The following is a 24,763-nucleotide window of genomic DNA, read 5'->3' on the forward strand; positions in this document are numbered from 1 at the left end:
AGGAAGAATGTCACAGGGTATGCTAGAAGCACTGCACTTGTGTTCCTTAGTTGGGTGAGGGGTGCATTTTTCCAGGATCTCTCCCAGAGGCTTGGGAATGGTATAATAAGTCTGGGCAGTAGTTCTGCACATAATTATGCCTCTTTCCTTGGAAGAAATATAATCCAAAACTTCTAGTATGTTACAGATTCCAGGAGAAGTCAGACAAATCTGAGAGCATCGGAAAGCCAAGCAAATCTGAAAGTATGGGAGTGGGCGATGGTGGGGGGTACATGAGCGGGTGAAGTAAGAACACTTCCCTGATCAGAATACAGGACCTGATGACATTGTAATAAATGATGAAGACTAGGTCAACCAGACCAATCCGCCCCCGGAACAGCACACTGAATGCGTAGCAGCCACGGTTCAACATTTCCTGTTTCCTTTACACTTCAGATCAGACACATGTTTCCTTAAGCCTTTAAGAATAAAATAAATAAAAGTAACTCAGTGAACTCTTGTAGGATAGTAGGAGCTGTGGAGCAAATAGAAAGAAAATTTGTAAGGCACAGCATTTTTGAACTTAAGAGGAATGAGTTAAGTCTAAGCAAAGTTGCCCACTAGCTTGATGGCTGCTGTAGCTCAAATTCAGCCTCTGAATATTATTTGAATAGTTTCTTGGCTAAGAGCTCACATCCAAGAGCTGAATACGTTATGCATTGAGCATGAAAGACCCAACCTTTGATTAATCTTTTCTGTTCAAACTTTTCACCACCATGAAGTACTTTCCAAACACAAGCATTCTTGGAAAAAGAGTGCACACACAGACAAGGAGCCAGAAAGGAGCAACCTCCAAACATTGAAAACACCACCTTCCCAAGTTCCAACTCCCTCTCTGGAGTCTGGGATTTGTAATACTAATCTGAGTACCTTCTTCCATCTTGGAAAAAAAGTGAAAATATAAAAGTAACGTAGTTATTCGTGCTGATGCTAAGAGACACATTTTTCCAGCACTTCCCTTTCTTAACTCTTTCTTGGTATATGAATTTGTACAAAAACAACATTTACTTGGTTTTTATTATGGTGACAAATGACCACCAATTTAGAGCAGCAGTCCCGGGGTTTTTCATTCCAGAAGAGTAATCTGACTTAACACTTTTCAATACCTGATTTTTTCCGTGGTGCTGAAACAAACCATTAGATCAATTAAAAACACAGTCCAACTAGTTTGGAATTTAGGGAACAAAAACTCCCACACACTTGCTGAAAATTTTCTCTTTTAATCCAACTGCTTTTGCAATCTGGATTCATTTGTTCTCTCTGGAATTTATACATCTCACTAATGCTTCAGTTCATTAAAAAAAAAAAAAAATAGGAGACTTTGTTTTTTTTGCATTTTCTGACAGAAAGAATGTCTGTCAGAATTGATCAACTGCCTGGTATTACAATTACTTGGATTACAAGTGATACTATCTGTGTACTGATCAGAAAGAATTTAAAAATCTATCACTACAAAGCACTAGTTATTCTCTATCTCTATATTTGTCATTGGGTAGACTCTGAGGCTGTAATTATTGACTGAAAATTTGTCTGTTAAAGAACCATTCTAGCTGGACTGTTTGTAATTTATTGAAGATTTCCATTGCATTGCTTAAAACTTCTCATCTGTTCTAGTTCCTCAGGGCCCTCTGATTAACAGTGCAAAATAGGCATGAATTTCCATTTTTATACATATACTGTATCACTCACAATCAATTTTTTTATTCAAAAATTATAAGGTAAATCCATAATAGACTTTCTAAATAAGTGAATTTGTATCTGGACTCCACTAAATGACATAGAATAACTTCTGTGAAAAATACACACAAAAAATACATACATGAGAGATTTACATCCCTCAGTTTGGTAGTCTATTAGGTGTAGCTCTTCAGATTTGCTCTATTTCTCATTTAAAGCAGTTTGTTTTATGCAGCTGTTGGAAAAAGCAAATTATTATTCTTCAGATTATTTTAATAAATCAATCCAAGTTGTGTTTAATCTTGTATTCTTTTCAAGATATAAAGTGTGTGCTATCACTTCTTTTTATTTATTTTTTAATATCCAAAGTTATAGAAATACATCAGCAAATTTATGACCTCAGCAAAATTACTATAGCAGTTTTCCTTCCAAAGGATGTGTATACTTTCCACATATTTTACTTCTCATAAAATTTTATGTGGCTAAAAATCATAATATTGCTTTTTTTGGTAGAAAGTAAGTCATTGTTTTCCAGGTATATATTTCACAATTATATTTGAGCCCTCAAATATAATTTTTTTATTACATAATATTTATCTGTCCTTTGGAAATTTAAAAAATAAATGCTAAATTTTCCCCTGACATAAAACACAACTGTTATACAAATGGTTCTCCTGAAATGGTAGAAACCAGATTAGGCCAGAGGAAAATGACCCTGACTAAAATATTGTCAGTTGTTTCCTGTGTTTATGAACAAATTATCTGTGCTATACATTAAAATGACTATAATAACAGCCATTACTAAGGGACTCAACTTTTTCCAACTGATTTGGAATGCCATCTTTAAAAGATATTAAATTTCTATATCTACTATATTCCATTTCCAGAAATTCTATCAGCTCCATCGATGTGTCTCTTCATGTACATTACCACACTATTTTATCAACTTCAAAGTGAGTTTTTGTTTCTGGTAAGAAACTTTTCTCCTCCATTTTCTTTTCAAAATTTGACTATTCTTGCTTGTATATTTTTATATGAACTTTAGAATCACTCCATTTAGTTCCCATACTTGAAAAAAGTATTTTTAAGTCATATTAAATTTGATATTTTTATGAGGATCACATTAAATTTGTCCATTAACATAGGGAGACTCGACGTCTTTATGATGATGAGTCCTCCAGTCCTAGAATATGGTAAGCCTTTCCACCTGGTCTCAGTCTTTTTTGTGTCTCTAGGTAGGATTTAACATGTTCCTTTATGTAGATCTTTCACATTCTTAAGTTTATTCCTAGACAGTTTATATTTAATATAGTTGATATTATTTTTCCACTTGGAAATATGAAAACTATTGATTTTTGGATGTTGATTCCATGTAGTACCTTGCCACCCCACTGTATTGTATTCTGTAATTGTTTGTAGTATGTTTTTGGTTTTCACTAGTCTACTTATAATTAAACACAGAAACAACTGCCCCTAAACAACAGAAGAATTTACTTTTCCAGTACTTTCCATTGTTCTCCAAACGTCTGAGTTTGATAAAACGTAAATTGTGATTAAGTGAAACTTACGTAGTTTCCCTCCAAGTGCTTAATACACGGGTGAGCAGAAGAAATGATCACTTTTGGATATAATATGCTATATTTGGGGGAAGGGGTTTTATATTCATTATCTCATGAACCTAATTCTATGAGGTACTTGATTATCACCATTCTATAGAAAAAGAAACCAAGAATCAGAGAGGTTAAATAACCTATCCAAGGTCACAGACCAGTAAATGGCAGTCAGGATTTGAATTTACAGATACCTGGTTCCAAATGAAATGAAGGAGACTAAGAAAACGATTGTCTTTAGGTTACAGATTTTGAAGGTGTCTGGCACCATGTAGCTAGAATAACCTAGGGAAGGAGCTGACTGCAGTTTAAGGAGTTATACTTAGATCAGATGATCCTCTGAAGGTCACAAGTCACCACCAGTACTCTGGAACCAACCAGTCCTTTGCTATGGACTGAATTGTGTCCCCCCAGAATTAATATGTTGAAGCCCTAATTTCCAATGTGACTGTATTTGGAGATAGGGCTTTAAAGAGGTAATTAATGCTAAATGAGGTCATAAGCCTGGGACCCTAATCTGATTAGTGGCCTTATAACAAGAAGAAGAAAGCTCGCTCTCTCTCTCTCGCTCTCTCTCGCTCTCTCTCTCTCTTTTTCCATGTGCATACACTGAAAAAAGGCCACGTGAGCACATGAGAAGGTGCTCTGCAAACCAGGAAGAGCAGCGTCACCAGACCCTGACCATGCTGGCACCCTGATCTCGGATTTCCAGCCTCCAGAACTATGAGAAAAATATCTATTGCTTAAGCCACCCAGTCTATGGTGTTTTGTTATGGGAATCCAAGCACACTAAGACACACTTGGACTCCAATTGGTAATCCCTTCAGTCTCAAATTCTCCACACCAAATCTGTCCGCAGTTTATATCACTCTCCACCTTTTTATATCACTCTCCACCTTTTGTCTCCCCTGGCCCACATACACACACAAAGTTCAGAATATAGTCTCTTTTTTTGGACTACTGTCTCACAACATAGACCTCTCTTGTCTTCTTACTTCTCTCCTTTCAGGGAAGCATCTTATTTAAGTGGGAGAGAAGAGGAATGATAAACAAAATTTAGATCAACTTAGGGCTGGCCAGTTAGCTTTGTTGGTTAGAGCATGGTGCTGATAACATCAAGGTCCAGGATTTGATTCCTGTACAACCCAGCTGCCAAAAAATAAATTAATAAATAAGAAAATTGGATCCATTTGATTACATATTCTTTCTAATGCTGTACCTATATCCTTGTTTTAGAACTTGAAAGACAAGATATTGACATCTTTCATTTGGCTATGACAACTTTCCCTTGAGGCACTGGTTGCTCTTGGTTGACTGTTCAAATGGGGATGGGTAACAGGAAATATTAGGTCAAAAGTTCCAATTATTATTACATAGTAGTGAAATTTTATAACTGAGCATAGACAAATGGTAATGTCAGAGCTATAACAATTTTATATCACTTTGTCTCTGAGGTTGTAAGGGACAGAGTCACTCAGATTACCTAAGATGATGGGAGTTCTTAGAAAGAGTACCCCCAAAAGTGAATTAATACAGAAAACTGTCTTCGCAGCCAAACAGGCTCAGGGAGAACTGGAATATTGCTCATCATTGTTTAGCATACACCTACAGTTCTAGTAATTCAACAGCAATGTTTATGACTCAAGGCTTCTCATCTCCTCAGAAATAGATGTTCATTGTAAACCCAGTCCTAGGATGTGGCTATTCTTCACTCTTAGAATTCCTATGTTCTGGTGTTTTTTTGTTAGCTTCTGCTGTCTTTCCTTCCTTCTGTTTCCTATGCCGCAAGTGCATGTCACAATGGGTTAGTTGGTCACCATCAAACAGAGCACATTATTTGGCAGGGTTCCCATGCCAGGCTATCTCTTAGGCTCTAGTCTCCCTAATATATAGGCTATCAGAGGTTGCAAACTAGCTGCTTTAGACACAAAAGTGCCAAGAGATGAGTTTGTTCACCATACACTGTGCTATAGGTCAAATGTGTCCCTCAAAAGTTCATGTATTAGAAACTTAACTTCTGTTGCAGCAATGATAAGGTAGTGGGAAATTTGATTATGGTATTTGAAAGGTGGGGCTTTTAAAGAGGTGATTACATTGTGAGACTATGCCCTCATGAATGGACTGATCCATCCATGGAGTGATGGGTGTGGTTCTGATGGCTTTAAAAGGAGTGTAAGTGAGGTTAATTCTCTCTTGTTCAACCCATTCTCGCCATGTGGTAACCTGAGTTGCTGTAGAGAGTCAACCCACGAGCAAGAAGGCCCTCACCAGATGTGTTCCCTGGAGTGTGGACTTCCCAGCCTCCAAAACTACAAGAAATAAATGTCATTTTCCTTATAAATTACCCAGTTTCAGGTATTCTAAGTAACAGAAATGGACTAATAAACATTGTTCTGTAAATTTGAGTCAACAATGAAGAACTGGAATATCTTACCCAAATCAGAGTTCTGTATTTTTCTGAAAAACCAAAATTGGCAACACTGGGCCCACAACCTAAAATGGGGTTAATCCTTCATTTGAAAGTTGAATTTCAACTTCCCTGGTAGCCAAAGCATGGTATCTTCAGTCTAGCTGTGCCTACTACTCATGAAGAACTAGGTCTGCTTCATTCTGTTACTGACTGGCTCTGGAGGCACTTGAGTTTGAGACCTCTGTGACCTTTGTCCAGGACAGCTGTCAGCTTCTCTGTCTAACTGACTGTGACCAGAATTTAAAGGGTCACTCTTTGATTATTATCTCACCCCTTTGTATAGTATTATTAGGGTCATTCCTAGTCCAGGTTCTATTGGTGTTGGTGGTGGTGACAGTGGTATCATAAAAGTCCAAATATATTGAATCTAACTAACTAAAACTCTTAGTTAGCCAGTTTAAGCCCTAAGATCCAGAAAATATTTTCATCATCCTTATCTACAACAAAATGCAATCACAACTGACATCTAGATTTATTGATTGATTGATTTTATTTTATTTTATTTATTTTTGGGTTGCTGGTCAATACAGCGATCAAAAACATTTAGATTTAAATATAATCTAATAGACTCTAAGGTTGTAAGGTATAGAGTCACACAAGTAGCAGCACTACAAAATCCTGAATCATCAAATACGACTTAACCGGAGTTTATGGTATATTAAAATATTTTTTAAAGGAAAGAAAAATGCATCTGAGAAATATTTTCTATAGCAGTAAAAGTAAACTAATTCATAGCACAACGCTTAGTTAATTAGAAATTTTGCTAACTCATTTTTATGGATTTTTTAATGGATTTTAGATAACCCATTTTTCTAGGCATCCCTGTTAAAGTTATATTACTAAGACTCTAAAGAGTCCTAGCTCAGAGGCTGCTGGCTCAATGACCTTGAGAATTAGGGTGCTATGAAGCTGAGCAAAAGATTGCATCTACCCAATATCCAGCACTTTTGTACAGGTGAGATCTGATGAAATGAACCTCAAGGGCATTTTTACTGGGCTCTTTCATATTCAACCAGGGGGTTCCTAGTTAAGGATGAGTGACCTTCTCCTACTTCCAAAATGCTGATAGTAGACGTGTTAATATCCTGGGTCTCTTAAAAGGATCATCTTTTCTAAACCCAAATTTCTCAACTCTGGGAAGCTGTCTTTTTGAATTAGTCTGATTGCCTGGTCCCTTCAAGTAAGATGTAACATCACTTCCTTTGCACTGTCTCCCATCTGCTCTGCTAAGATTTAAATGTCCCCCACAAACCTCATGTTGAAACTTAATCCGCAATGTGGCAGTGTTGAGAGATGGGGTCTTTGGGAGGTGACTGGATCATCATGGCTCTGCTCTTATAAATAGATTAACCCATTCATGTATTTATGGATTAATGAGTTAATGGATTCATGGATTATTAGGGGAGTGGAACTGGTAGCTTTGCAAGAAGAGAGACCTGAGCTAGCACATTAGCATGTTCAGCCCCCTTGCAATATGATGTCCTCAGCCACCTCAGGACTCTGCAGAAAGTGCCTACCAGAGAAAAAGGCCCTCACCAGATGCACCCCCCTCCCATCAACCTTGGACCTAGCCTCCAAAACTGTAAGGAATAAATTTAGTTTTTTAATAAATTACCCAGTTTCAAGTATTCTGTTATAAGCAACAGAAAACATAACCCATCCCCCAAAACATACACTGGAGCTGTGCCCTAGTGTAATACCACATCACCTCAGCCTCCTTTACTTCAATCACATTTTCCAGCAGGAAGTGGGATTTGCATATTGCAAGGGCAAGAGGAATTAGAAGATGGGGTTTGATCCTGTGTTGTATCAGAAAATCAATTCTAAAACATATTCTAACTAGGTTATTGGACCTCTGAATTTTAATTCTTCTCTTTTCTAAAAGTTGTCTATTCCCAGCAATTTTCTTGGTCAGTGTGTAACAGTAGGTGGTATGTCTCAGAACCAAGTTAAGAGTCTGAATTTGGATCCTAAACCTGCAGTAGAATGGTGTGCAGCCCAAGTCACTGACCAACTTTCCTAGTCACCTTTTCTTTCCCTCTTCCATTGGGGAAATGAGATATTCATTTTACTCAAAAGGTAAGAACTTGGAAGTAGAAAAAGTTATTTTTCAAATACTGATTCTGCCAATTAACTACTGGTAAGACACCTTAGAAAGAACTTAACCTCTCTGCTTCCCCATCTGCTAAATGGAGATAATAATTACACATCACATAGTTTCACAAGGATTAAACAAGATGGTATGTGTGTCTAGCTTATCAGGATGTCAACAAAATTAACTCTGCTATTGAACAGCCTCCAGCAGTCTGCTAAGAACAGAGAAGAGAGTTAAGTTCTTTCCTGCTGATATGTTTCACCTATTGATTACTTTCTGCTTGATCAGACTTAAGCATTTATTTACACGGCGTCAACAACCTTTTTCTGCAGTGCTTTAGTGCAATCCTCTGAGCTACCAGTGAGAAAAGTCAATTTTGTCAGCGTGGTTTAGAAATAAGGCAACTAAATCTAAGAAATTTAAGCACATGTGCTGGGGAACCAGATGCAAATCTTCTTCTAAAGTAGATAAAGAACATTTCCAAGGATCTCAGTCCTCTAGAGCAAGTTTTCAAAAACAGTAGGTTCCGACTGGTCATTCCCCCACATAGGCAAGTATACAGACTGTCCCATGGGCCACCAGGTAAATGCCCAACCTCCCTTGCAATTGACTTAAGGGAACAATACCAAAATGGTGCTTGAAAGCTTCCCCTCCATTCAAGCCCCTGCTCCTACAGACTCTGCTTCACAGGTTAAGAGATTTCTCTGGAGATGGTGATCTGTATTTTTAAAACGTGAACTTATACTTGGAAGGCTTGCTGCAATATTATATGATGATGTAATTATTTATGTAGTCACAGCTGAACCTATAAAATCCAAAAGCTTTAAAATCTATATCTACAGTGATAGATTGAGACAGCACTCTCCCACATCATTAGCACACACACAGACACACACACATCCCCCCCAAATATTTCTTTAAGTCCCAGACCACTTTTCGATGTTACTGTGTTCTCTCTGTTTTGACATTCTTGGAGCAGCCCTAAGTGGAGCTTAAGATTAAAATCACAAGTCTTGCAGTTCAGACAGGGAATAAAGTACAAGCTCCGAAGGTGATCTCATGTGCTCAGAATTATGCCTTTAAAGGTCAAGTTGACTTGAAATTTGAACCAAACAGAATATAGCATTTAGGCAAGGGAGCTTTCTTTACCCAATCTTAATTAATGCAGTAAAAGATATTTTCGTCTTTATTATTAATAATGCTAATTAAGCCAATACGTTTTTCCATGCTGTTTTCTCTTTTTAATTTGAGACTATGACTATTTGTAAAAATAAAGTGCAGTAAATAATGGTAATGAATTATTATCACAGTCTGTTGACTTGGAATAAAGGAACCCCAGAACCATATATTGCCAATTTTAGGTACTTAGTTTGTGGAGTTTCTATACAAAATGAATTTAACAACTCCCAAAAGTGAAAAATAGATTCTGCTTCTACCGTTTTTACGTTTAGGGCGTCTAGGTCAGTAGCAATAACCAGGGGGTAGTTGGAGGGAGGCTTTATTTAGCTCCCCCATAAACATCATCAGCTGTCCATCATAACCACTCCAAATAGAATACAACCTAGGAGAAACATTTTGTATGCTATTCAAACTAAGCTTCAAAATAAGTCCCCAGGCTGCTCCTTCCAACAGACTGCTGTCCCTAAGCTTCTACCTTGATAGTCTAGAGACACCACTGCTTCTAAAATCTCTGTGCCTGTATTTTCACAATAACAATCATTCTGCCTTGTAAGATTTTGCACCGTAGTTTGTACATAAGAGCATAGAAGTGGGGAGCCTACAGACACAAAAAGAAAACATAAAACAAATAATTTAGCACAGGGTACTCATTTGCACAAAATCGCTAGATCAGTGGCCTGCATTGTTTGATCTTGGTTGAGCTACATAACTGTTCTGAGCCTCAGTGTCTCCACCTGTAGAATGCGGGACTTGAAAGGGTTGATCTCGGGAGTCTTTTGCAATGCACAGAAGTTCGGATTCCTGGTTTCATCAAATATCTGAATCTGGATTGCTTATCAACACCTACCACTAATGCTGTGTAAAAAAAATACCTTTTTATTGTCTTTAACCATTTGTTTCTGGAGGAAGTGAGAAACCCTTACTAGAGTGGACCAGTATGGAGAATAGAGCTTAGGTTCTCCTGGTGTCAGGAGAGTCCTCCGCTCGGCCCCGCCCTCCACATTACCCCGCCACCACTGAATCAAAGGGCTGTCTGGGGTGGAGACAACTTGCAGAGTCGCACACCCAGCTGGAGAAGCTGAGTGAGTGATTATAAGGAGAAAACCACTTAGGCTATCTTAAGCGTCACTAACTTTACTCATTCTCACAGTAGAAACAACGGGAAATGTTTCCCAAGGAAAGTTCTTGGCTCTGTTTCTTGATCACGAAAGGGACTTTTCGGGAGAAGGGGAAGGCAGTGCAAAACAAAGAAGCAAAGGACTTGGAACAGTCTACACGAGGGCGAGTACTCGTGCCGGTTCAGAAGTGCCGGTTCTTTATGAGCTGCAGCCCAGCTTCCCCTGCAGGTGCAGCGGCCGAGTCGCGCGAGCCCGGCGGGAGCCTCCCAGAGCGCAGCGCGCGGGCCCAGCGGAGCCAGGCGGGATGCAGCACCCGGGAAACGGTCCGTGGTCCGAGCTGGGGAGGGGCTCCCTAGCGACTTGGCCCACGGGAAAGAAAGCTTCAGGGTCAGCATCCTCCCAGCTCCCATAAGTAGATCTGATTATGACCGCTTACTTCAAACAGAGGATTTAACCCAAAGCAGATTTAGCAGGGCAGTTTCCAAAGGGCAGCAGGAATCCCAGGCATGACCTCCGAGAAAATCCTAAAGGCTTCACTGCCCGGGAACTCGGCGACCCAGTCACCGTGGACGCCTCAAACAGCAGTGAAATTCAGAGACGCCACTTCAGTTATCAGGGTCCTAGTGTGGATTTTAATTTAGAATAATGTATCTCTCCGAGTGTGCCCTGGTGCTCAGTCAGCTGAGAAAAAATATTGACAGCAAAAAACAAAACAAACACTAAAGTATAACCCATTCCATCAAAAATAGTATTTTAAAACCTTAAAGTGGTTTGAACGTTAAGTAAGAGCGAAAGGTCTTAGTGGATTCTTATCTAAAACATGAAAGTTCGGTGACATATCCCAGTGGTGCCAAAGTATCAAAAGCACATTAAGGCAATTATTAAATTTTTTTACTTTGAATTTTAAAACTTTCTACATTGTGCTTTGCTCAGAAGAGGTGGTAGTTGTAGTTGTTTTAATAAAATTAAGTGACTCCAAAAGAGGAAGAGGATTGGAATTGTTCATCTAGAGTCGACGATCTGATGTTAGCAAATAAACACATCTGTGGTGGGCTCATGTGCAATGAATATAAAGCCCTTCATCATGGGTTATTTCAATTCCTCTCACAGTACACAAAAATTAGGAAAACAAAAAAGAAAGAAAAAGAAACAGCCTGGATAAGTACAGTCCCTCCACCCTCACGCCTCAATTAAACCAACAACCCTGTAACTGAACTTCTGCCACCTCAGGCACTTGGCTTATGTGGGAAATTGTAGAAAAGACAAACATCTGGTTCTCAACCAAGCAATTTACAAAGTTATCAAAAACAATTCTCACAGGGGCTTTTTAAAATTATTAGATTTCAGATATTTTTTTAAAGTCTATAAGAAACAAGTTGCTACTTTTTTACCTGATCACATTCCAGCACAGAATGTCTAAGCAGATGATTGTCGTAGATATATGTAATTTATACTGTCCTTAGAACCCTGTTTGCAATATCTGTAGATTAAGGTTGGAAGGTTCTCCTAGATTGAGGAGGTGCGGTTTATTCTCACTAGTTGCCCCAAAATGTCAAATCAGATCATCTATTTGTTCCAACAGGAAGCTGTTAAGCCTTAGCTTACAGGAGCTTAAGACAAGCATAAGAAATTAGAAGTTTTGGAATACAGTATGTAACCCTTCAGCTATTATTCTCTTTGCCGTTTCTCCTTCCCCAAGGATGTGCCAAGTCCAATAATAAGTAAGCATTACCAATAAAAAAAAAATGTTTAACACAACCTATTCTGCTTCATGCTTTTATTTACTCTCTTATTGTGATAGCCTTTTCTAGTACGTAAACTAATCTGGGAAAACCAGATCTCTTTTTTGTAACTAAATAGATAATAAAGCTGGAACAGGTAAAGCTGTTCCTGAGTGGCTCTCAATTTGCAAGTCCTAAACACAGAAGCAGACACACTTAGTAACTAGAAGAATCAGGATTCAATGTTGTTGTTTCAATGACTGGGAAATTCACAGACATAGAGATTCAGCTGAGGGAAGGAAAAGGAGAGAATAATTTAAAAGATGCTGAGAAAAACTGGATGGTTTTCAGTTAGAAGAGTTGATTACAAAGCTTTTCAATTTGGTATCTCTGTTTCAAATATGGCAATCCCTGGCCTGAGAAAACTAAACACCTACAGGAAAATTTAATACTTAGTATTAAAAATGAATAGGATTTGGGGCTTGCAGTCAAGGTGGCGGAATAGACAGTCCCCAGCGTCATTCTCTCCCACAAATCAACAAATTTACAATTATTAAAAAGCAACAACAGCCAAGCTGGGGCCACTAGAGCTCAGGGGAAGATGAGGAGAGACCTATGGAGTTCATGAAGTCAGGAGAAGCCACGATGAGAGAAAGAAAGGATCATCCCATCATTTCCAGCCCTGGCCACTTCAAGGCTGGAGCTGGTGAGCACAGGGAGCAAGAGCTGGCAAAAACCACAGCTGTGCCCTTCCTATGAAGTCGCCTGGAGGTGGCAGGGAGAAGAGGACCTTGGCACCCAGGCCAGCAGGATCACTAATAGGGTTCCCACACAGAAGCGAGGAGTCACAGACAACAGAGAAAAGGAACAACTCAGAGGCCAGTGAGTCATCTCAAGGGACAGGTGCATGGCCAGTCCCATGGGCTTCAGCCACACATCCCCCGACATCTGCATCCAGCCCAGCGACAACCCAGCCACCACTGGAAGCTCCCTGGTCTCTCCTGCAGGAATGAGGTGAGGCCACAGGCCTCCATCAGCTCCCCTTCCTCCCCCCTCTTCCCACCCTATTTCCCCTCCCCCTTCCCTCCTCCTTCTCTTCCCCAACTGCTCTGCAACAACATCTTAGAATGAGGCATCGAGCTGGGGGAAGCCGAACCAGCCCGAACCAGGTAAAGAGCACACCAAAAACACCATTTTCACATGGGTAGCCCACCATAGCCACCACAGTTGCCATGGCTGCCACAAAAGCAGCTAGCAGAAGTCACAGCCACCATGCAGATGGCACGTCAGACTCTCAATGGCATTGACACAAAGAGGGCCACCAGCGGAGACCAAAAAAAAAAAAAAGAAGAGATCCTCTTTCTGTACAAAGCACGCTCCAGAATAATAGAAGAAGCATCTGATTTAAGATAATAGGGGAGGACTTGATCACACCTGTCTCAGCACTGGACAGATCATCTAGGCAACAAACCAACAGAGGGACAGTTAATCTATCAGATGGAGAGAACAAATCTATAGATATTAGAAGAGGTAGGGGGAGTGGAAAGGGGAAGGGGTAGGGGGAGAGGGAAGGGCAGAGATTGGATAAGGGGCATAAAGAATAAGTATGATTTGTAACAATGAATATGCTATAAAAAATTTTTTTAAAAAAGAATGAACAGGATTTGGGGCTGGCTGGTTAGCTCAATTGGTTAGAGTGTGATAACACCAAGGTCAAGGGTTTGACCCCTGTACCAGCCAGCCACCAAAAATAAAAAATAAAAAGAATGAGTAGGATTCATTTATAATGGTTACATTTAAGAATTTGCCTTCCTGAAAAATGGATTTCAACCCAAAAGAGAAAAAGTAGATTTCAAATAGAAGGCAATTAGTGGAGAGGCTTTTCAAATGTAGGTACTTCATTGATCAAGTTCAAATGTAAGCTCCCTGGGTTTCTTTCCAGTTTTATGGCTTTTAATATCCCTCTGGAAATGTGTTTATATGCACCCCCAGACATATTCATGTAATATGGTAAAAGTTTGTTTCACAGTCTGGTAACAAATAATTCAGAAACTGGAATTAGATCCTAGATGCCTGTCTGTGGTCCCAGTGTACTGAAGTCTGACCCCTGATGGGAGGGACAGACCTGTAGGGGCTGCAGGCACCCAGACGTGGCTGCTGGCATGTGTGCACATTACCTCTCCCGCTCCTGTTCCAGCAGGTTGGTGAAGTCATCACTCTTGTTCATGTAGTCAGTGTGTTTATGCTTCTCGTTCTCTAACTCATACACGGTGCGCCTGTGACACTTCTCTGCTAGCAGCAGCTGCTCCAGCATGCGCCGGTAGGTTTCTTTCTGTTTTTCCTCGAGTCTGTCCAGCTGAGTAAGCAAACATGGGAAAGAGCTTAATATTCTATTTCTTTTGCATATGACTCTAAATAATTTGTTTACATTGGTCTAGGGATTCATTACCTGAAGAGGAGAACACTGAGTTTGGTATTTTCTGCTGTTTCTCCCATTCCTTCATTTTCTCTATGCCAATTGGCTTTATCAAGTAGCCATAATAATGCTGCAGTAACAGCTGGCCTTCTGGCCCCTTTTCTGTAAACATGTGTATGGTTCCTAAACTTTCAGGAGAACAAACTCTTTCAGTTTTAATGAAATAGCACAAAGCCCTATACTCAGAAAGAAAGAGGATAACATGCCTCCTGATCTCAGAAAAAATAAGATCTCAGCATGTACATTTATCATACTTTTCCCCTGGAAAATAATTATCAACATCCCAATCTTTTTTTAAGGCTGGCAGCTATATACATTTCTAAGAAAATTATATGAAGAATCCAAAGTCCTCTTTTTTTCAAGAGATGCTAAAGATAGGGAGGATTTCAGAGCTTGTAGAGAGTACAAAATAGGTCTTATCAAAGATTATTACAGGGTTTTTGTGCCTCTTTCTCTAGCCAGGCAATAAGATCATTAAGAGATCCTGCTTTGATCATCTTTTTAGTCCCTAGTGCCTAGCACAGTGCCTGGAACAGAGCAGGTTTTCAATAAATGTTAAATTGAAGCAAATCTTACGATATTGGTATTTCCCTATCCTTGCTCCTTCACACTCTACTTCAGGGTTTCTCAACTTTGGCACTCCTCAGGCCAGACAATTCTTTAGTGTGGGGGGCTGTGCACTGGAGGATGTTCAGCAGCAGCCCTGGCTTTTGCCCACTAGATACCAGTAGTGCCACCTCTGGTTGTGACAATCTAACTATCCTATCATTGCCAAAAAATAGCCACCACCTCATTCACCACCACCCCAGTTGAGAACCACTGCTTAAGGTGAAACAGACATATCTAAAATCCATTCTCAATCCCACAATCAACTCCCTAAAACCTAATGGGTTAGCTCCATTGGGTATCAGCATCAGACTATGTTTATCCTTCAAACTTAAAGAGGATTTGAGGTTTCCTCTGTAATTAAATGATATGTTCATTGTGAATGGATCATTTCTGGGGCCCAAAATAAATGAGAAACTCTCACCAACATCCCTGGTATCTTCTTCCCTCATCTCCACTCCCTTTGCTTAGGAGCAGGTGACGAGATAGAGATTGGTGGAGAGCCCATGTTAACTGTTGACTGATAATATCTGAGATCACCAGGGATTGGCAAATTGTAGTTTCACATCTTCTAATAAATTTTCGTAGTGTTGAAGGAACAGTCTATGCAAGAGGTTTTCCCATTGGAACAACTCCCAATTAGAAAATATTCTCCCTAAGAACTTTCCCAACTTCCTACAAATGTGATTTTCACCATATTTTATAGAATTTTTCAAGCATTCTTGAAACATCATCATCATCAAAAATGTAGAATGAACAACTTTTTCTCCTTTTTGATTTCCTACTTTATCATAAAGTAGGACTCTCCATCCCTTTGAAAGTATCTGAAGAACACCTCCTGCCTGTTTCTTCATACCCTCTCCCACTCCTCCCTATGGAAAGAGGAGCGACTTATTTGAGGGTTGTATTTGGAATAGAGGACTGGACATGTATAGCTCAGCCCTTTCATTTTCTATTTTTTTTTACTCTGCCTGACATAGGTTGATACATTGTGCTCCAAAGGTCCAAACTCTCACCCAAGATCTTTCAGTCCATTCAAGAAAGTCTAGAGGGGAAGATGGTGGTATTATTAATTGGATGGTTGACTGAGAAATCTAAAGAGATAGTCATTGTGTGGACATCTGGAGAAAAAAACAGCACACGGGAATACCAAGTGTTCTAGGACAGTCTAGGCAGGGGTAGGCCTTAGCCTTAATACATTCTGTCCATGTGGGCCTTTGAGGCTGGTTGTTCACAGTAGCTACAATCCTGTCCAGTCCCCTGAAGTAGGTTGCTGGGGTCTCTGCGGGTAATGTCCACCTCACCCACACTAGCACAGCTTGACCCCAACAGTAATGACATTATCAGGAAGACAGTCTTTTCTTCTCTTAATGTGTAATTTGCTGAGGCACTGGTGTGTGTAGTGTGTTTCTCAAGCAGAACTGCAGACCCAGACGTTAAACTGCAGAGGCAGTAAATCCTTCTGCTATAAAGCATTAGTGTGTAGGGGTTTAGCTTTCCATTTTAAATTCTGGATATAAGAACTAACATAACTAGCAATAGATCAGCTGTGCCAGTTGCTGTGTCTTGCTATTTCGTTTGGAACCACATCAAGCTCCTAAAAGAGAACTTAGGTGGCCTATCCTTTTGGCTCTATGTGGCTTGTCCAGAGACTCTGAAGACCATCTCCCATAACAATGGACTCTGTAGATTCATTAATCATATATACTGTGTTCATGACTTTTGGTTTTCAGAATCCAAGCTGTGGCTCAGTATAGAGGAATGATTTTATTAATGAATAGTAAAAGTAGAATGGTCACCTACTACTTGGAAATACAGCTTCCACTTGGACAGAATTGGAAGGAAAATTGAATGAGATCATCGTAATGGCAAAGGCCTAAAATTTACTAAGTAAAGAGTGTATCTGGAAGTCTTATTCTAATGAATCAAATTGGTCGAGAAGTGCAAGGACTTGAGACGGGGAGAAATTTTGGCACATTTTAAATAAAAGGATCATGATTCAGGAAGTGGTTTTAGCTCTGTTACCTGCAGAGAGCTAACTGGAGAAGTATTAATGAATTCAGGAAGAGGAAAATCTACTTAAGAGGAAATATGAGGTCTTAAAGACCGAAGTGGATTTACACAAAAGGGAAATGAATCTAAGTGCTTTCCAAGATAGGGTTATATATAAGGGAGGTAATTTTAGTCATTGTTGATCAGAACAAGTGATCAGAAGAGACAGAGACAGGAGAGCCCAGAGAACAGAGCAGTGTGACTCTCCCGATAAACAGCGTGACAGGAAGGATCCAGGAAACAACGGAGGAACACATTATAAATCTGCAGACTGTCATTTATTAGATTAACTGGGGGCCTTCCCTTGAAGTCTGCAGCAGCTATTCAAAGTGGTTATGTAAAATATGAGCAGATTTAGGAATTAAAATCTGAAAAGATCAGGGTAAGATATCTGAAGCATTACCTGGTGAGTTTTAGGGTGTCAGCTGTTGTAGATGGAGTTGCCAATATTGCCTGGTCCCTAAGTGAACATGTCGAGAAACTTTGAGATGAAGGGTTCAAAAAAATGATGAGACAAACAGAAAGGTATTCAGGCGAGACAATAGCAGATAAGTCCAAGCATGGATGTGCCATGATGGGAAAAGACCCCTTGGTGAGAATTATCCAACTCAAGGTCATGAAAATTAAAAGATTTGTTTTAAACAAAGAATACTCTTGGTAGATTCAGAACTCCTTGATTTTACGTCTCTCACTGAGGGAGACCACACAATACAGAACATAGAAGGCAATATTAAGAAACAAATGTCTAGCTCTGAAAGCATAGGTGAAACAGAAGCAAACAAACAAAAAAACTCTGAGATCCATAAATAGTAATAGAGAAAGAAGGGAACACGTGAAGAAACTGGTTAAAATGCCAAATAAAAACAAAACAGCTGAGCCTTCCTACTGCAGAAAAAGTTATGGCCAAAGAAACTATTTTTGTTGCCATGAGTAGGAAAAGTTATTCAAGAGTTGGAAAGTTCAAACATGAGGGCAGGCTAGGTTCTGAGGAAGAGCAGCACTGCGTAAGGGGTGATCCTCTCTAGGCCCCAAGTCACACAGGCCCCAGAAGGGTCACCTTCTGAAGAGATGGGTTTCATAGGCCTGGACACAGGGGCTGAAAAAAAAAGAAAAAGGTCAAAGAGGCTTTAAACAAGCACTTAGGAAAGTAGAGCAGCTAAAATGACACCTGGGCATGAGAAGGTCACCACTGCAAATCCCTAGACTTTGCAAAAAGACAGGTGTGTTTCAAATACCACTCTCTGAGAACAAAGATAGTAGGTGCAAACAGGCTCCTCCACCCAACCTGAGGTTCACCATTTCCCCTAATTATTAACCGTTTAATGGTAACAAGCTCTGTCCAATGTGGATAGCTGCCCCAAACTCACCAGAATCCTGTTTTAGCTGAAGATTTTCCTTATCTACCTTCCTTGCCTCAGACATGCCCTAAGTCTCTACTTTGGTTTTTGGTAGGAGTAACATGCATTATGGAGTCCGAAGGTCAAGGGATATAATGTTGCTTGAGATAAATTAATCTTGGAGCTGGGGACTTTCTTGTATTTTTTTAAATTTATGAGTGTTACATTGATACAGGATAATTGCTTGTGTCCTAATAATTCTCTGAATTATTTGGAAAAAAGTAGGATATAGGGACTTCAGGATGCATTTAATGCAACTTAGAAAATGCTGATGAGTCCAGGACACTTTATTTGAAGGGGAAAACAAACAAACAAACTCTACCCAGACAATCAATCGAGATCCCTCTGGCTAAGGCAGAGCAGAATACAAAATTAGGAAGGAAAGAAACTGAATCCTTAACTGCTTTTTTTTGGGGGGGGGGAATTTTGCTTAAGAATTATGAACTTCGATATTCAGGACTTTAATTTACAAGGAAGTACAGGGGAATTTAATATTTGCTCTTTATTTTTTCCTCAGATGTTTGGCAAGGGAAAGAGGTCCACCATATTGGGTTCACAGCTTAACCTCTAGTGAGTTTTATTGGACAACCTAGATGGGCCTAATTTGGTACGGAAATTATCGTGAGCAGTGATTTTTTGGCTTGAGGTACAATCTGGCTTCTACAACAAGAGTTAAACTACCTGGTCATGGTCCCAGGAGGCTAATGGAACAGTGAAGTATCAGAGTTCTGCCTCATAAATTTGGAAGCAAGACTTCTGCTCCTGGGTAAAAAGAACTTTATTTTTAATCCAAAAGGTTTAAAAGACCAAAGTCTGCAAAAGGTGGAAGAAAACCTTTTCTCTTTCTAGCATTTTGTTTCTCTCACAAAGCAGGACTTCATTTTGGCAGTATTGGGAAAAATAGTTCCTGTCCTTCTCTCTACCTCTTCACCTACTTCTCCACAAGAAAGAATGACTCTTCAGATTGCTGAGATGAGAGGAGAAAGGAACCACGAAGCATGCCCAGCTTAGACAGCTCTGGAAAGATAACTCACAGGGTGGGTGTTTTCTGCTCTGCTCCTCTGTCCGTGAGTTAGGAATATTTGAGTCAGGCCTACTTTCTGAAGGTAAGTCAGAAACTCCTTTCTCAGTGCACTGTCCAAAAAACTCAGTGGACAGGAGGCAGTAATTCTGGGTAAGTCTGTCTGCTCTGCAGACCTGCCTCTTGCTTGAGGTGTCATCCCAAGTTCCAGACTTGGAAGAAAAGAATTGGGAAGCCCAAATGAGACTACTTATCCAAGCTGAGATCTCCAATCTAGGTGGTGATGGTGGTTGTTATAAAACTGATACGTTTTTGACCTCTCATCAAATACCCCCAAGTTTGGAACCAATTAAGGGTATAAGTAATTATCATCCTCGAATCCCAGCAAATATTAATGGCTAATATTTGTTTAGTACCTAGAATGTTCCAGACACTACGTTAAGAGCTTTACAGGCATTGATCCATGTCATTCCTCACAACAGCTCTAAGAGGTTATACACTGTGGTTACTTCCACCTCACAGATGCGGAAACCAAGGCTTAAAGAGCTTAAGTGACCTGCCTAAAGCCATACACAGCTAATAATGGTGGATCTCAGACATGAAAGTAGATCTAGCCTGTTGAATATGTCCTGTCATATAATCATCTCAACATTTTAGGAAAAGATCTGAAAAGACATCCAGTTCATCCTTGTTGCAGAAATTAGAAAATTATGCAGCCATCAATCTTTTGTTAATACTACCTAAAGCAGATCTTGTCTCTGAGATCTGTCAAACTGAGCTGCTCCAAAAGCTTGACATAAGTTTTTTTTCTTTTTTTTTCACACAAAATTAAGTTTTATTAATTTAACCACATGCTGGACCTTCAATATTTTTCTCTTTTCTGGGCTTTAATAGCCTCAAATAGATTTCTCTGTCAGAAAGAGAAGGTAGGGCTGAGCCCGTGGCGCACTAGGTAGCGTGCTGCGCTAGCAGCGTGGCGACGCTCCCGCCGCGGGTTCAGATCCTATATAAGAATGACCGGTGCACTCCCTTGCTGAGCGCCGGTCACGGAAAATAAATAAATAAATAAATAAAAAGAAAGAGAAGGTAAATGGAAAAACATAAAGCAGTTGGTTGTTTCTTTTTTCCAGAATGGTCCTTAATTACCAAATAGGTGTTTTTCTTCAAATCAGAATGACAATTTGGCTGTTCTCCTTCACATGTGGGTCAGGAAAGTATCAATCATCTGGACGCCAGGAAAAATTTCAGTGTTCAAGCAACAATACTAGGAAAGCAAATAAAAATGTCCATTCACAACAGCTGCATATAGAATATGTCACATACTCAAACTCAAATTTTGAGGACATGGTTTCCTTCATTCACTGGGGAAACAAGAAAACCTGACCTTTAGATTCTTACAGACACTCATAAAACACACAGTGATTAATCCACTCACTTTTAAGAATTTAGTCAGTCATTTCAATAAGACCACTGGCCTCTTAAAGAGCTGTGTAAAACAAAGTAATTTTAACACTGAGACAAAAGGAAGCAGCAAAGGAAAAGGCAAGTTAGCACACTATATTGGCTGCCTACCCAGATCTCCCATTTCTTCCACACTCATTAATCTAACCCAGATTTCTTTTGGTGTTTGCCTTCCTCTGAGGACACATGATCAAGAAAAGTGACCTTACTCCCAAGACCTGGGAGATGGACCTTAATTAGCTTAACAGATAGACCAATTGTGGTAATTCTGTTTCCTTTTTGTGACTGGTTTTTGAAGGGACAAGTGACGCAGTCATCACCAGTGAGACATGAGGGGACTTTGCTGGGTAGGTGGCTTCAAGAAAAGGCTTCCTACTGTATTTAAATTTTTTAAAAAGCCACCAGAGAAAAAGGGTGGTTATCTTCTGCTGAAGGTAGTCTTGTGTACAGATGATGCCTGGACTTGAGCAGCATCCTGCCAACGAACAGAGGATGGGGGAGCAGAGAGAATAAGCCTGTATCTTTGATGCTGTGATGCAGACAGTGAATTAGTCAACCTGGATCCTCCCTATCTCTGGACTTCTTGATATGTGAGGTTACAAATCCTCCCTATCATTTAAGCTATTTTGAGTTGAGTTTACTATCCCAGCACACTGACAGAAAGGGTATATTAAGAGAGGTACTATCTGAACCAGATAGAGCCCACTTCTTCTTTTTTTTTTTTTTAAAGATGACCAGTAAGGGGATCTCAACCCCCGACTTGCGTTGTCAGCACCACGCAGAGCCCACTTCTTATAAGTAGAAATAACTGACGGAGAGAGGGATGATAACAATAATCAGTTAAATTTTTTTGAGGCTTACATGGTGCCAGGTGCTATCCTAACATACTTTACTTATCTCATTTAATCTTACAACAATCTTATGACATACATATTATTAATATCACCATTTTATGGATAAGTAAACTGACACACAGAGAAGTTAAATAATTGGATTAAGGTTATACAACTGGTACATGGCAGAACCAGGACTCAAAGCCAGGAAATTTTGCTCTGGTACTTACTTTTTTAACCCTTATGCAATACCACCTCTAACTAAGGGAACAGATGGCCAAAGACCAGAGAATAAAATGAAAAGTCTACCAAAGATAACAAAGGAATCATGGAATCTCATGATTGGAAGGGCAATTAGAAACTTTCTCATTCAGCTCCATCCTGCTACATCCATAGTTCTCATAATTAGGTTCTTGAATCATCAGTAACTCTGAAAAATGGTTCTTCTGTCCCTGCTTGTATACCTCTAGTGAAGGGGAAGTCCTCACCTCTGGATACAAACAATTTCTTTTGGGAATACATTCCTCATAAACAGACAAAATTCGTTTCCTGTTATCTCCTCCCATGGACCCCCATTTAGCTTTCTAAAAAAATATGTTTAATCTTGCTTTCCATGTCAGCCTCTTACAAAAGACAACTTTATCTTATTTCCTTCACTAAACACTCCCAGTTCTTTAAGTCAGGTCTTTGAATCATGTGGTTTTAAGTCTCCCCACCATTTTGCTTCTAAGATAAAAGAAGAAGCTGTCTTGAAGTACACAGAGGCACTAGTAATAAGGAGTCAGAGTTTACTATTCCAGAGTCAAGATCATTGGAAGATACATGAAGCAGAAAACCATATTTCTTAGGCTAAGACTCTCTTTTGCTCTCCAAGAAAACCTTTAATTAAGGTTATTCCTAGTCCTGTAGCAATGTAGAAGGCTCTCCTTACTCTTGGGGCATAAGGATTCCTGGAAACAAAATTTTCTGAGCCAAAACAAAAGCAAAAGTTGCGGCTGAAGAACAAGACAATTTTACTAACTAAAAAAAGCCTTAAAGAGTGAGAATAAAGCCAGTATAAGGCTAAAAGGTAGAAAAGCAATTTCCACTCTTGATGGTTTATTTAGTATAGAGGGAAAATTAAGGGCTTGGTAGGTTTTTTGGTGGGAGAAGAAGAAAGGAACTATTTCATATGTACCGTGACAAGAACAAAACAGAGACATTAAGCTCCCAGGAGGGCCTACATGTGTGCTTCCCTACAACCCACTTGTGCACACTGTACATTTCATCCAGGCAAACAACACTATTTCTAAGGCAGAAGAATGTCTCCTAAGGGCACTCAATGGCTCAAAGCTGCGCACAGGGAACTGTTAGATGGTAGGTGGCAAGGGTCAGGGGGTAAAGAGGGGGAGTGAGGAAATAGGATGATACAGGTGAGGACGATTGGGAGCCAAGATTCGGCTATATTTTTCCGGAGAGAATAATGCATATTCCCCATAAATTTTTTGACTGCCAAGGTAAGTACCTTCCAGAACACAGTGAAATTATATATCCTTCCATCAACTCTATAAACAACTTTCTAGGCATTGGGCCAGAAGGAATACATTATATATGGGACACTCAAAGACAGAAGGACAGTTCCATTTTTTTCCCTTTTAAACGATGGTCAAGTAGGAGAAAGTACACAAGAACACAATGTTTAGGTGCTAAAAATTCTGACCTACCCTGTGGCAGATTCCCTGTAAAGCTTTCCAGTCCTTTACTACCTTATATATCAAGAGTAAATTACTCTCAATTGATACTCACATTTTAAGAAACTGTTCAAAATCTAGGGGCTCAGGATTGACATAAGTTAAAAGTTAAATTTATACTAAGTTACTTCAGACTTTTAATTTCTGTGTTCTTTTTTTCATTCATGATACTAATTTCATGTGTGTAAATTTTTTTACACAAATTCTGTAGAGTCAATGTGGCTAGATTCATAAACTATTACCTTAATTTGGCATCAAACTTCTACTACAATGTGAGATGTGATATCATGGATAATTAATAATAATAGTCAATAGTTGCTAAAACAATCTTGTATTAAAATGAAAAATAGAGCCCTATTAGAATTCCTCTCATCTTAAAGAACTGCCCTAAGCATTTCATTGGGATTTTGCCTCAATCACTATATTTTAGCTACTCACATAAGACCATTTTAATTATGACAGTCTGTAAGATACCAAAAAACATAGTGGCTTTAGAACCATCAGTATCAATAATAAAATCAATTTAATTTTAGGTTACCAATTTGATGATCCTGACAACTCAAGGTTAAAACTGATTAGCACTTCAAATTTGTACACATCATTTCTTAGAGAAGAAATAGAATGATATAGCATGAGAGCATGTAACTATCATAATCACATGGAAAAATACATTTCAGCCTTTAAGTATATTTAAGGAAAAGCTTCTAAAATTCTTATCATTGAAATCTATGTACTATAACCCTTGAATTATTTAATTACACTTTAATTCTGTATTAGTATATTACAACAATGTTGCCTTTGAAAGAAAAAGTTAAAACATGTAAATGGAAGAACGTGAAGCTCTCTCTCCCTCTGATTCCTTTCTAGAGGGACTTGCCAGTGTCATGTTTTTACCTCTGAAATCGGTTTCTCATAGACATCTTCTCCTATGGACTTCTCCTGGGCAAGGATGGCGTCTCGGTGCAGAACCCGCAGCACTTTCTCTGGCTCTGCTGACCCGTAATGAGCCTCCAGAACCTCAGGCTTGGTTTTCTCTGTCTTCAACATGTGGATCACATCTTCTCTGGCCTGTAGTAGAAAGTGCAGCCAGGTCAGATGGTTGACACCGTAAATCACATACTGGGCTCACAAAATCAATATGGAGCTTATTGAATGCATCCCCACCTCTTCAGGTCTATTGGCATATGCACTCCGTATTCTGTTCTTATTTTTTACGAAAAGCAGATTGGCCAGCAGATACTCTGCTGCAGGTTGCTAGGAAGCAGGCAAGCAAAAAAC

At 39.4% G+C, this 24,763-nt stretch overlaps 1 protein-coding gene across 3 annotated transcripts in view; it reads right to left on the bottom strand.

Annotated features, from left to right (window-relative positions):
* The window catches only part of FILIP1 (filamin A interacting protein 1), a 204,502-nt gene that overhangs the window by 51,006 nt on the left and 128,733 nt on the right, over nt 1–24,763 (bottom strand). For all 3 annotated transcript variants that reach the window (XM_063098143.1, XM_063098141.1, XM_063098142.1), the window contains 2 exons: nt 24,380–24,553; nt 14,087–14,265 (listed from right to left, as the gene is read on the bottom strand). In XM_063098143.1, coding sequence (XP_062954213.1) covers nt 14,087–14,265; nt 24,380–24,553 — 353 coding nt within the window. The remainder of the gene's footprint in view (nt 1–14,086; nt 14,266–24,379; nt 24,554–24,763) is intronic.

This window comes from Cynocephalus volans, chromosome 5, assembly GCF_027409185.1.
Source record: "Cynocephalus volans isolate mCynVol1 chromosome 5, mCynVol1.pri, whole genome shotgun sequence".
Taxonomy (NCBI): domain Eukaryota; kingdom Metazoa; phylum Chordata; class Mammalia; order Dermoptera; family Cynocephalidae; genus Cynocephalus; species Cynocephalus volans.